The sequence below is a fragment of the Manacus candei genome, unplaced genomic scaffold (genome assembly GCF_025592945.1).
Source record: "Manacus candei isolate 608988 ecotype Guabito, Panama unplaced genomic scaffold, ASM2559294v1 h1tg000151l, whole genome shotgun sequence".
NCBI lineage: Eukaryota > Metazoa > Chordata > Aves > Passeriformes > Pipridae > Manacus > Manacus candei.
Genome location: NW_026138199.1, coordinates 1300242 through 1314323, shown reverse-complemented (window position 1 = coordinate 1314323; position 14082 = coordinate 1300242). Strand labels below are relative to the sequence as shown.

At 63.8% G+C, this 14082-nt stretch overlaps 1 protein-coding gene across 1 annotated transcript in view; it reads right to left on the bottom strand.

Annotated features, from left to right (window-relative positions):
• Positions 1-217: 217 nt before the first annotated feature.
• FOXO6 (forkhead box O6) overlaps positions 218-14082 on the bottom strand; it is a 34827-nt gene continuing 20962 nt past the window's right edge. Inside the window, exon 2 of the mRNA XM_051772248.1 lies at positions 218-2652. Coding sequence (XP_051628208.1) covers positions 1240-2652 — 1413 coding nt within the window. The 3' untranslated portion in view covers positions 218-1239. The remainder of the gene's footprint in view (positions 2653-14082) is intronic.

Genomic DNA, 14082 nt, shown 5'->3' with positions numbered 1-14082 from the left:
GAAGGTGGGTGCACCCCTCTTGCTGACAGCCCCCTGGACCAGCTCTCCTGGCACCTTGGGGATGGGCAGTGAGCCCCTGGAGCCCCACAGCCCTGGCTGTGAGCCCCATGGCACCTCCCTGAGCAATGTGGGTCACCCAGGTTTGGGGCAGGAAGGACCCCACCCTGCACCTGGAGGCCTGGCCACCACAACCCTCCCCTTCTTGAGGGTGACCCCCATCACAGCTTTCACCCCATCATCCAGCACCCAAAGCCATGGCCAAGCCAAGATGAGCCCTGTGACGGGACACAGCCACCAGCACTGCTCACGGCCTCTCTCTCCTGTCCCTAAGCTCGACCCTTTCTTCCTTCCAATGCAAAAACTCAATGGTAAAAGAGTGCATGAAATCAAATAAATATGCCCCCCTCCCCAACCCTGCGAGCTGCCCCTGAGCCTCCAGCACAGGGGACCCATTCCAGCAGCACATCACTCCCAGCAGGACCCCCCCGGGCCCTGCCCACGCCTGCCCCAGGCAGGGACTGCAGCATTCCTGGGGCACCCCCAGCCCCCAGCAGGCGAGGGGGCTGCCCAGATGCTGTTCCCAGGGCTGCTGCCTGCACACCCTCCCCTCCATCACCACCCCTCTCACTGCTCGGTAAGAGAACCTGCCTGGGGCCACACAAGGACACTCCCTGTGGAGGTGTCCTGGGTGTGTGGGCTTGGCAGAGCTCTGACCTCCACCAGGACTGAGGGGTGACGAGCCCCCCCCCACCCTGGGGCAGGGTCCCCACTCCTGACACTTCTACCCAGAGGACTCATTTCCCAAGGTGGCTCAGGGAACAGTCCCTTCCCATGGGAAACGACCACACCACCAGCCGTCACCGCTCTGTCACCCAGCCCAAGGGCAAATCAAACTGGCACCATCACAGTGGGGCACTGGGACCATCTGGAAAGGCCTTCCCTTCCTGCTACCCCCCTGGATCCGTCTGGCTCCAGCTGCCTCTCCCACTCAGCTGCCCTGTGTCCTCTGGAGGATGCCCACGGGAGGACCCAGCAGACGGGGCACACGTGGGGCTGGGGGCCCTCCCCCTCCATCTCAGTATTTGACCCTCCGGTTTGTGTTCCGTGTTCGACCTCGAGCTCAGACCGACGGCTCTCGCCCATCTTAACAAACAAAGGCAGAAGAGAAAGGAAAAAAAAAAGTTAGTCTCAATGTTCCCCTCGTGGCTTCCCGGTGGTCAGCCCCCCCCGGGGCGGGCATCACCCAGGCACCCAGCTCTGGTTTGTGGGCTGTGGCCCCCCGGGCAGCGCGGGCACGTTGAGCCCGTTCTGCGGCGGGAGGGCCGAGTCGAAGTTGAAGTCCATCTCATCGCTGTCCATAAAGTCATTCAGGATGATCGACTCCACGTCGCACTCCAGGCTCCCGTTGAACATGTCCAGGTCCAGGTCTGCTGGGAACCTGTCTTGGCCCAACACGGGGGGGTGGACGGCCCCCGGGTAGGGGCCCTGCAGCGAATCCAGCAGGCTCATGTGTGCCCCTTGGTTACTGGCGTAGGGATGCAGGTGCCCGTGGTGCGGCACGGCCGCCATGCTGCACGAGTCGCTGGGCAGGCTCATAAGGCTGACAGGATTGGCTAAGGCACTGGTGTTGACCGCGGGGTGGTGGCCGGCTGGTGACGGGTGGTACAACGCGCCGCTCTTCATGAGAGAGCCCGGGTGGGACGGGTAGGAGGACAGGCCCTGCTCCCCGCCCCCGCACAGCAGCGGGTTGTGTCTGTGGCCACGGGCCGGCACCATGGGGCTGGCCTGCGGCAGGGGCAGGTCCCCCGGGACCATGCTCTCCTTGTGCGCGTAGGAGATGGAGGAGAGCAGGTCCTGCAGCGAGGCGTTCCTGTAGGAGCTGACGGGAGAGAAGGTGGCCTGCTTGTTCTCCTGGATGGTCTGCATGGGCAGGCGGCGCATGAGGCCCATGGCCGGCTGGCTGTAGATGGTCCCGCAGTAGGTGTTGCCGGCAGCCCCCATGTTGGAGCACTTGGAGTTGAAGGTGAAGCTGGAGCTGCGCTGCCGCAGGGCGGCCGGCGGGAGCTGCTGGCTCGGGCTCATGGCGTAGCCGTCCTGCAGGTCCTCCAGCATGCTCTCCCCGAGGCTCTCGTTCAGGCTGATGGTGCCGGTCAGGTCGGTCAGCCGGGGCAGCTCCACGGAGCAGCGGGCGCTGAGGGAAGGAGACATGGTGCTGGAGGGGCTGGGGTACATCAGCGGGGAGGAGGGGGTGCCATCATCCTCCTCCAGCTCGTCAGGCTCGTGGTTGGCCATGATGGGCGAGAGGCGCCCGCTCAGCGTGCTGGCCGTGGAGCTGGCGCGCGTCCGGAAGTCCGCCCAGGCGTCGTACTCGTCGCTGGCGTGGGACGCGGGGCTCTCCGACCACTTGGGCTGCTGGGAGGAGGGGCTGTCCTCCCCGCGCTCCTGCGTCACCTGCAGCTGCTTCTTCTTGCTGGCCTTGCCCTTGATGCGCAGGAACTTGCTGTTGTTGTCCATGGACACCGCCCGCCGCCGCGGCGTCTTGCCCGTCTTGCCGCCCTCGGGGTTCAGCATCCACCAGGAGCTCTTGCCGGTGCCCTCGTTCTGCACGCGGATGAACCGGGTGTGCAGGGACAGGTTGTGCCGGATGGAGTTCTGCGGGGACAGCAAGGACAGGGGGATGTCAGCAGCAGCTCCAGCACCTCAGAAGGGAGGGGACACCCAGAGGGCTGGGGGGCACACAGGGCATCGCGGGGGACCTGGGCTCCATCCCCTGGGACACCGTGGATGTCTGAGCCAGAGGGGTCGGGACCAGGAAGGCTCAGCTGGTGGGTCCCTCTCACAGCCCTGCTGGGCATCCCAGTGCCAGGCATCCCAGTGCCAGGACCCCCTGGTCACGGCCCTTCGCTGCATCGACCAGCTCTGTGTTAGTGCAGTTACTGTCATGGCAGGGACAGGGGTGTCCCTGTATCCCAGGGACCTGCAGCAGGCAGGGCTGGGTCTCAGGGGACTTTTCTTCCCTGGCAGGAGCCTGGGGAGGGACAAGGTGAGGAGGCAACAAATGCAGAGGCAGAATCAGGACCATGCACAGGTCCAGGTCTTCTCCCAGCCCTAGCAGATCCTATGGGATGCTCCCAGCACAGCCTGCACCTCTGCAGGATCCCAGGATCCCAGCCCACTCTCCACCAGCTCCACAGGCAGAGGCTTCCCCTTTGGAGTGGACTCCAAGCCCCTTCCCCTGCCCAGCACCATTCAGGATGTGCTCCCCTCCTCCCTCAGCACACCCCGTGCAGGGCACATCAGCACCACCACAGCCCAAAGCTACCCGTTGGCACCAGTGAGATCTTGTCCCCAAAATGCCTGTCACTGTCAGTCTGTCTCTCTGGGTGTCTGCAGCCTGGCTCTGGTGGCAGGGACACACACCCTGCAAACCCAGCAGAACCCTCACTGCCCAGAGCAGGACTGGCTGGGGGCTGCTTCCTCCCTGGACACTTCTGGCTCCCTCCTCCACATCCAGCATCTCAGGGGGTTCCCTGCTGAGAGCAGCATTTGGTTCCCTTGGCTCAGGCTGCAGCCACAGCTCTGAGCAGCTCCCTGGCTGGAGCAGGGATGGCCTTGCAGGAGGCAGGAATGGGGGTCACGTCCCAACACAAGCACCCCCAGCTGCCCCTGCCCTGGGGGGTGACAGGCTGGGGTGACCATGCTTTCAAACCCCTGGCCTGGGGAAGAGAGGAGGTGAGGGTATGATACAGGCTGGGAGAGGAACCCATTGAGAGCAGCCCTGCAGAGAAGGTTCTGGTGGCTGAGTCTGGACATGAGCTGGCTGTGTGCACTCAGAGACCATCCTGGGCTGCATTGAGGGGGAGTAGCCAGCAGGTCAAGGGAGGGGATTCTCTCCCTCAGCCCTTGAGAGACCCCACCTGCAGTGCTGCATCCAGCCCTGGGGCCCTCAGCACAGGAAGGTCACAGACCTGTTAAAGCAGAGGAGGTCACAGAGGTGCTCCAGGGCTGGAGCCCCTCTGCCCTGGAGCCAGGCTGGGAGAGCTGGGGGGGTTCACCTGGAGAAGAGAAGGCTCCAGGGAGAGCTGAGAGCCCCTGGCAGGGCCTAAAGGGGCTCCAGGAGAGCTGGAGAGGGACTGGGGACAAGGCATGGAGGGACAGGACACAGGGAATGGCTTCCCACTGCCAGAGGGCAGGGTTAGATGGGATGTTGGAAAGGAATTGTTGGCTGGGAGGGTGGGGAGGCCCTGGCACAGGTTGCCCAGAGAAGCTGTGGCTGCCCCTGGATCCCTGGAAGTGTCCAAGGCCAGGTTGGACAGGGCTTGGAGCAACCTGGGCCAGTGGGAGGTGTCCCTGCCCATGGCAGAGGGTGGGACTGGATGAGCTTTGAGGTCCCTTCTAACCCAAACTGTTCTGGGATCCTGACTCCTGCCTGTCCCTGCTGATGTGCAGCTCCTGGGATGCCACCCCAGCTCCCTGTACCTCAGTTTCCCAGGGGCCAGAGGAGAAAGGCAAGATGCAGAGCCCAGGGAAGAGCATCAGTGTAGAGACCCTTCCCCCAGCACTGCCCGTGGCTCGGGGCTGGGCAGGGGCTGCTGGAGGGGGGAGGCAGCTCCCTGATCCTGCCCATCTGCAGGAGGGACAGAGGGACAGGGAGGGGAAGGACCTCACGGTGCCGGGGAGAAAGTTTGGTGCTGTTGTGGTGTACAGTGGAATACTAATGAAGAGGAGAGTGAGCTCCAGCCTCATCTATCATATTATGTAATGGCTTACTTCTCTGCACTTCATTTATTTGGAGATTGCTCCCAGGCTGGCTCCTCGCCAGCAGCCACCAAATCCAAGTCTACAGAAATCAATCTCGCGCTGACTGATTAAGCCGTGTTTAGAACTAATTGCTCCTTCGTGTGTGGGGAGAATAAATTACGGGCTTTAATTTCACATCTTTAAAATGCAACTGCAGGTATGGGCCAGCTGTTAACCCCTTTCTGCACGGCTGGGGAGGGGCCTGGGGGGCGGTTGGGACACTGAGCTGCCCAAACGATGCTCGTCACCTTCAAGCAGAGCGAGCCAAGCCCTGGCCAGCCTGCCTGGCAGGGAGAGTGCCCCTGACCCCTCCAGCACCTCTCCCTGAGCCACAGGCTGACCCGAGCTTTCCTCCACGCGACCAGGCTGCCGTGCAAGCAGCAGGGACAGAAGCAGAGCACGTGGCTGTCACTGCCTTGGCAGGGCCAAGGCCACCAGCCAGCTCAGCCCCAGGCACTGCCCTGCATCCACAGGCACTGGGGGCTAAGGATGCCCGGGCTGGGCTTGCTGGGGTGAAGCTGGTGAGCCCCTCATGGAAGGGAGGACTCCCGGGATCGCCGCAGTCCCCCCGTGCCAGCGCTCCCCGAGTCTGCTCAGCCAGGCAGGCAGGAGCTGCTGCAGCCCTGTGCAGCTGGCAGGGAGCTGCTATGCAGAGCACAGGGAGAGGGGCTGTGGGGTTTGCAGGGTTTGGGGATGCCACAGCTGGATGGGGGTGACATTCATCATCCTCTACTACTGCCTCCCTCCGCCCCGCAGCTCCAGTGCAGGGCTCTCACACCCATTCTAGACGCTGGGCAGGTAACAGGGCTACAGGGCTGGCAGGGTCAGACTGCCAAGGGAGAGGAGGGAAGGGAAGCTGCTGCTTCTCCTGCAGCCGAGCTTCATTAAGAGCCAGCAGACAGCAGCAATTAAGTGCAAGGTGCAGCGGGCCCGGCTCTCTCCTCATTAGCACCCCGACATGCTCGGCTGGCCGCGGCTCGGGGCGCACGGAGCGGGGCCGGGGCTGCACCGGGGCGGGTCGGGAGCTGATTAAAGCAGGCAGGCAGGGACCTGCCCCCCACCACCACCCGGCAGCCCCCGGCTCCTACGGCCCCAGCCTCGGCTGGCAGGGAGCAGGCAGGGGACGCGCGGGGGACATGAGGGCTGGCAAAAGCCCCCAACAGCAGCTGCCTTGGCAGGGGTTGGAGTCAGGCAGAGCACAGGGGGTGCAGGAAAGGCTGGTGCCAGCCCCAGGGTCCCAGTGATGCCTCTGACACTGCTCTGCCCCTCTCTGCCCTGCACCACTTTTCAGCAACCTGCACTCCTGGCCATGCCCTGCACCCTCGCTGCGCCCCCTCCCCGTCCCCTGTGCCCCCGTGTCGCCCCTGCCTGCCCGCCCCGCTCCGATGGCTCAGCCCCTCTCTGGGATCCACAGCCCCAGGTACCCAAACGGCACCGGGCAAGGAGCATCAGCCCCCAGCGCACACCCAGAGCGTGCCGGGGGTGACACCCACTCCTTCGGGTTCCACCGCTCCCCCGGCCTTCTGCCGAGGGCACGGGATGCTCCGGGTAGCGCAGGCGAGGGCCGGAGGTGGCACCAGGGGCTGCAGGTGGAGCGGAGCCCTGCTCAGCCCAGGCTGGCACCAGGGAGGGACGAGGCTGAGCCCTTGCCAGCCCCAGCCACCAGCTGCCAGAGGCTTTGCCAAGCTGGAAGAGCCTGGTGCCATCCCGGTGCCCGTCTGCCGAGGGCTGGTCCTGCTGCGGGGCCTGAGGGGGGGCTGTGGGCACCCACAGAGCCCCCACCCCCCCAGGAGCCCTCCTCCGGCGAGCCTCATTGTCAGGGGAACAGGCAGTGTGAAATCGGTCTGATTAGCAATTAGTCCCATTGTAAAAGGATTAGCCAGACCCATTGTTTGAGAGAGCGACTTGACTGTCAATGGGCATCTGGTGGCGACGATGAAGATGATGATGCTGCTGTGGTGGGAACCATTCCCCATGTCCTCTGTCCAGACAGGACCTCTGAAATGAGCAACGACCCCCGAGACGAGCCTCGACCACCGAGCCAGGCACCGACCCCCGAGATGGGCATCGCTGCCAGACCCAGAGGGGCCTCTGCAGAGTCCCAAGCACCTGCCCATCCCCACCCCAGCAGCATGCCCAGGTTACACCTCCAGCCTTGGGGTGCCCACGAGCGTTGGGGTACAGGGAGGGGGGCTGAACATCCCTCTGCGTGCCCCGAGGAGAGCACGGTGAGGGGAAACAAGTGCGATTCGAGTGAGAACAGGCGGAGAGCCAGAGCTGGGGAGAGCAAACGAGGGGCCCCGTGGACCCACTCCATCCCTGTCACATCCCCTGCACCCCTCTGCTGTCCCTACCACTGTCCCTGGGCTACCACCAGTCCCCGCTGTCCCCACAGCACCAAGGGTTTTCCAAGCAAACCCAGCTGCTCGCCACACATCCCACACCTCGCAGCCCTGCTCTCAGAGACCCCCACGGCCAGGGTGTGTTGGGGGCTGTCTGTCTGCCCAGGCTGCCGGTCCATCCAGCTAATGAGCCCCTTCGTTACCTGGTGGCGATTCTCACACTGTTGACAGGAGGAAGCAGGGACAGGGACAACAAGACTAACAAGAGCTCTGCCGGCTGCTCTCTGGCAGCACAAGGACGGCTCCAGGGGTTAATTGATGCTTATTCACTTCTTGCACACAAAAATTGCCACTGTTGGAGGAAATGCTCCGGAGGGCAGAGGCTGCCGACAGCCTCGACAGGGCTCCATCCCTGGGGACGCTGTACAGAGCGGGTGGTGGCACGGGACATTCCACGGTGACACCCCCGAAGACATCCTATTCACCCAAGAAACGGCTCTGCCCGCGGGCACCAGCAGCTAAGAGCAGGGTGGCCATCCCCGTGGCCTCCTGGCACCCTCCCCTGAGCACAGCCAGCCCTGCTCCCTGCGTTGGTGTCATCATCCTGCCCGGAGCAGCCGGTGGCTGAGCGCAGCCCCCCAGCCCTGCCCACGCCCGCCTGGCGAGCAGATGGCAGCTGGCACACATGGCAGTGCAGCCCACACACCGGGGGATGCCAGGCACCCCAGATGCTCACGGGTGCCCCGTGATGACAGCAGCCAGATCCCTGTGCTATGCCAAGGGTAGGGAGTGGGCGAGACCCCCGTCGCCTCCAGTGGCTGCAGGTGCATCAGCCAACCCCACACCAGCCCCACACGAGCCTCACATCAGCCCCATATCAGCCTCACAGCAGCCCACCCCACCCCAACCTGACCCACACCAGCCTTCCACGCACGGGTGGGTGAGCCCCGTGACAGGAAGCACCCGGAGCAGCCGGAGCCAGGGGAGGCAGGCGGTTGTAAATCCAGCCCACCGTCTGACAGGGCTCCTCCAGCCTCACGCCAGGCTCCCCAGGGACAGGACTCAGCACACTGGGAATCCCTGCCCGCCTCTCTGCTGTGAGCAGCCCCCGTGGTCTGCCCCTCTCCCCACTGCCCCACGGCACACAGTGTCTTGTCTGGAAGGAGCAGCCCCCGGCACAGGGCTCGGCGAGGCAGTTTGGAGCTGCTGCCGTGCGCGTGGGATAAGCTCTGCTCCACGGCTGCAGCCTGAGCCCTGCCCTGCCCACTGCTCGTCGGGCATCACTGCCCCACAGCAGCCCCCGTGCTGCCCTCTCCCACCCCGGGCAGCCCTTCGCAGTGCCCTATGGCCACGCAGCCACCCCACAGCCAGCCCTTGGCACCACCCCACACACGATCCCCAAACCAGCCCTCTGCACCACCCCACAGCTTCCCACACTGTGCCCCACAGCCATACTTCTGTGGTGCCCTACAGCATCCCACAGCAAAACCCTTGCACTGTTCCATCAGCTCAATGCCCCATAAGTCCCCCCCAGCCCCTCTCAATGCCGAATAAGCCCCCAGCCCCCTGCAATGCCCCATAAGCCCCCCAGCCCCTCGCTCTGTCTCAGCATCCCACTGTCCACTCACTGCACCCCCAGCTGATGCCCAGGTCCCGTTTGCCATCTCCCACTCGGGAGCTGGGGCTGTCCCCCCTCCCCAGCACGTCCTTCCCCGGGGCTGGAGCTGGGCGGGGGGTGCACAGGCTGCCTGGTGCCCCCCGAAAGGGCACTGCAGGGGCAGGGGGAGGCACCCGCCTCCCCGCCGCGGGGGTCTCGCCGGCGGCTGCGAGCGGAGGCAGCAGATTCGGGTCAGCGCGTCGGCTGAGCCGAGCGGGGCTGACGTGCTGCTAATTGAACCAAATGCCCATTAGAGGCGTGAGGGGCCGTGCCCGCCCTGGCCCCGTCGCAGGTGGTTGACACGCGAGGAGCCCGAGGCGGCGGGGCCGGCGAAGCATCCCCGCCCCGAGCCCCCCGCTCCCAGCCCGGCCGCAGCTCATTAGGAACCGCTAATCACCCCCGGGGCCGTGCCGGGGCAGCTACGCTTGCGGGGTCCCCGTGCTACAGCCCCCTCCCTGAACACCCCCCAGGCCCCTCTCTGTGCACCCCTCGTGCCAGCCCCCCTCCGGGACCGGGCAGGAGTCCGGCCTTGCCCTGCCCCACAGATGTGGGGCAAAAGGATGGCTCCAGGTGAGTCCCACACTCTGGAGGAGAAGGAATGCAGCTGGGACCCTGTTCTCTGGGGCCAGGCTGTGCCACTCTCTGCCCACGTCCACCATTCCCTGGGGCTGGGTGATGGTGTGTCCAAGACCAACCTCTCCTGGAGGAGAAGGTCCAGGCGGGAACCATCACTAAGACCCCGATGCTGTGCCAGGACTCTCCAGCCCCATCCCACCCCCAAACCCAGACAGAGCCTGGCTGGGGCTGCCTGGGCTTCGGGCAAGTTTCAGGGCCAAAAAATGTGCTACAGTACTGGGTGGGTCCCTGGGTGATGCCCATCCCCTGCCTGGCCCAGCGCTGGTCCTGGCCCAGCTCTACCACAGCGGGTGGCTCACAGTGGGCCTGAGCCTGGTGAAGCCCCTGGTGCAGCCCCCACACACACCCTGGCACGGCACTGCCCCTCATTGCCCCTGTGCTCTTGGCAGCAGAGGTTGTTCCACAATTGCCTCGGTCCCCTCCTCCCCCTCCTGACCATGAGCTCTGCAAGCAGTTCCCAACCCTACTGGAGACATGACTGCTGCCAATCAAGCCACCCACCACTCCCCACAGCCCCCAGCAGCCCCCCTGCCCAACACTCACTCCACAGCCCTTGCCCAGGGGTCCTGGGGCACCCCCACACTGCAGTGTCCCCACACACTGCCTCAGCACAGAGCCCAGGGGGGTGCCAAGTGCTGGGCTCAGCCCTTAGGGCTGCACAGAGGGCAAGACCTCCTGCACCCCTCCTGCCCAGGAGGGAGCTGACAGAGGGAGATCAGGCACACCAGGGCACTCCTCATGCCCAGGCTGGAACCAGGGTGCCAGCAGGGGTGGCAGGCACGGTCCAACATCCCCCTCCCAGCCCTGGGACTGTTGCTGTTGCCATGGCAGCTGCTTTATTTTAGCCAGCTGCCACCACTCCACATCCCCTTCAAAACCAGAGCACCCTCCCTGCCCCCGGGGGGTGCTGCATTGTGCCCCTCCCCGGGCACCTTGCTGAGAGCATCCACAGTGCCCATCCCTGTGGAATGGCTTTTCCCTGCAGTCCAGAGGGGACAGGCATAGCACCAGTATCTTCTCTACGTCCCACTCTGGTCAGGGGGGTTCACACTGGGTTCCAGTGAGGTGGCTCAGAGGACGGGTCACAGAACCATAGCTTGTCCTGAGCTGGAAGGGACCCCAAGGATCATCAAATCAAACTCCTGGTCCTGCACAGGATACCCCCAAAAATCCCACCATGTGCCTGAGAGTGTTGAGCAAATGCTCCTTGAGTTCTGGGTCCCCACAGCCCATGGATGAACACATGGATGGATGGATGGATGGATGGATGGGAAGAGCGTCAGGACCAGTATTGAGTGATTTCAGTGCTGGGGGGACACTGCATGGTCGATCCAGCTCCCACAGCCTGCACTAAAACACCCCTTGGGCTTCTCCTGACTGCTGGAGCTCTGTGTGACACTCCCTCCTCCAGTCATGGCCCTGCCCAAGCTGGCTTGGGACAAGAGGGGCCAGAAGAGCTTGTTCCAGTGCAGCTGGAGGGGAGAGGTCCCACCACCCCACAGTGTCTGTCCCAAGCCCTGTCCTGCCCCATCACCCCAAGGGGACCATGCTGCCCTCCCAGCTGGGCCTGTCTGTCCCTGAAGGGGTGGCAGGGGCAGAGGAGGAGCCCAGGGGCAATGGGGAAGGCAGTAATCCCTCTCCATCCCACGAGCAGAGCCACAGCTCCATGAATCCCCCAGCACTCCCTGTCCTGCCCCACGTGCTCCCCGAAGGGCTCATTAGATCAGAGCAGGGCTGTGGATAACGAGCAGGCACACACTGCCCTCCAGGGACACGGGCAGAGCGCGGGCAGGGCTGGGGAGCTGGGCACCCCCGTGGCAGTGGGGGGTGTTCTGGGAGAGCCCGGCCTTTCCCTGCTCCCTGCGGGCGGGCAGGAGCCCCAGGGGTGCACCAGGCAGCTGTGGGCACACAGAACCCCTCTGCAGGCTCAGCTGGCACCGGGTACCTCCTGGAGACACGGCCCAGGCAGGGCCAGGCAGGGCTGCAGTGCCCTCATGCCACAGTGATGGGCTGAATCCACACCCACCCTGGCTGTGGGGTCCCTTTCTGCAGGCTCAGGTGCCAGTGCAGGGGCTGGCAGGAGGTAGGGACAGCCAGGACCTTTGCCCAGCTCCTGTTTCCCCCAGCCCCACATGTGTCCTGCATCCCTGGAACAGTGCCAAAGGTGGGGGTAGTGGCCCAGATGAGCTGTGACTGTGTGTCACTCACCTCTGTGCAGGCTGGCCCTGGCACAGCCACCTGCTCGCCCAGCTCACACCCAGCCCCACGGGGATGCTGACGGGGGGCTGTGGGGCAGGGGCTGCTGTGCAATGGGGGAGAAATGGGTCGGACTCTGCCCCCCACCCTTTGCAGCAAGAGCTCCAGCCAGCCCCAGCACCCCAGTGTGCAGCACCCCAATACCCACAGCTGGAACCTCCCTGGCACCAAGCCCTGTGCTGACAAACCCCAGCTCTGCTCCCCAGCCAGGCTGAGCCAAGCACTCCCTTCTCCAAGAGACCCACACATGGGGTGCCATTCCCTCAGAGCCACCCCAGTGCTGGATGGGACCTGGAGCCTCTCTAAGGGTGCTGCCAGGCCACAGGGTTCCAGCACAGCTGGGGAGGCTCTGCAAGGTGCCTTCATCCAGCTGAGACACATCAACCCCCCCATCCTTGTCCTTTGGGGACAAAACCCACCCCCAGCCCGCCTGGACCCCTCTCCAACATGTGAGACCCTCTCCACCAGCAGCCACTTATCCAGTAATGTTCTAATGACACCCCAGAGCTGCCCACCAAAATAGCTGCAGTAAATCACCCGGAGCTGCCATGTAATTTTTGCATGAAATTACAGGATTTTTTCCCCTGGGTTCAATTTCCTCCACACCAAGTTCTCACTGCAGCCAAATCATTAAAGCAGCCACATTCCCTTTTCCTTGGGTGCCACCTAATCTCCCTGCTGGCTGCCCCCCCCCACTGCTGGCACTGAGGCTGGGGCTGTCTGGGGACAGCAAGTGCCCCAGTGCCACCAGGCAGCCCTGTCTGTGCCCACGCTGAGTGAACCCAGAGCTGCTCTGGATCCTTGGAAAGGGCACATCAAATCATGCCAAGAGACCCCAGGGGGACCCAGCACCCACCAGGGATGCAGGAGGTGCCCCAAGCAGGATGCTGAGCCCCCATGGGGGGTTCAAACCCCCCAGGCAGAGGAGCTGGCTGTTCCCAGGAGAGGACCCGCCCGCCTCCTCCTCATGGCCTGCGGGAAGATGAGGGAAGCAGCAGGACTCAGCCTGCACCATCCTGCATCACACAGAAATGCTCAGACACCCTTGGGGGTGACTGTCCTGTGGGGTGCCATGAAACACCATCTCTGGGTCACTTGGCCACCTGGGAGGGACGTGAGTTCCAGCCATGTGCCACCCTTTTCTGTCCTGTCCCAGAGCACTGACCACATGCAGCAGCACCCTGAGCAGCAGCAGCAGGAATCCCAGACCCTGTGGGGTGTGAGTCCAGCCCCATCCTCCCCCTGCCTGTTCCACCCAGGCTGTCCTGATTTCCAGCCTGAGGGCTGCATCAGAGCTGGACTGTTCCCAGCACAGCGGGGAGAGCCGGGCAGGGAGCCAGGACTGGGGCACACGTGTTCCCCCAGGGCTCGCTCTGCTCCGGGTCTTCCCCGCCTGCCCCACATCCCTGTGTGACCCTGGGGAGCAGCCCCACAGGGATGCTGGGAGCCCCTCTGTGCTGTGTCCTCCAGCTCCAGCCACAGGGCTTCCAAGGAGCCAGGGAGCAAAGGCAAACCCTGCCCGACACGCTGTGTCCCACCAGGACTGCCCCCGGGCTGTGCTGGCTGCTGGAGCAGGGACAGGCTCTGCAAACTGGTTTGACTGGGCATGCAAAGGTGCCTTTTGCTTTTCAAATAGAATCACAGAATCACAGACTGGTCTGGGTTGGAAAGAACTTTGAAGATCATCCAGCTCCACCCCCTGCCATGGGCAGGGACACCTTCCACCAGCCCAGGTTGCTCCAAGCCCCGTCCAACCTGGCCTTGGACACTTCCAGGGATCCAGGGGCAGCCACAGCTGCTCTGGGCAACCTGGGCCAGGACCTCCCCACCTTCACAGGGAAGAATTTCTTCCTGCAAGAGGTTTCACCCCAACACCAGCAAGCACAGATGGCAAAAGCTTGGGAGAACTCAGGGCTCTCAGCCCTGAGGGGGATGGGGACCAGAGGGATGGCCAGGACAGCAGGGACATCCCTGCCACCGAATGCTGAGAGATTTTTCATGGAACGATTTTATTCCAATAACAACAACAAAAAAATCACAGTTGCTCAAGAAAACAAATGTTTGTGCCAGGTTGCAGGTTTCAGGCCCCAAGGGTGGGGCAGGGGAGGGTTCAGCGATGCCTCTGAGAGAGAGAGAAAATCCTCACCGTGGGGATCTGCTGTGCAGAACCGTGGCAAGAAGCACTATTTTAAAAACATCTCTGAAAATAAGGAGCAGTTTCCAGCCAATGGTGGGGTCAGGTCCACCCAGTTAAGCCCATGGTACCCCTGCCTGTCCTGGCAGGCTCTGGGCTGTCCCCATGTCCCCACACTGATGTGTGCCCACAGGCCAGCCCACTGCAACACTCACCATGGGGTGGCTCCAGCCCCTCCTGGCTCAGCCTCACCCCTC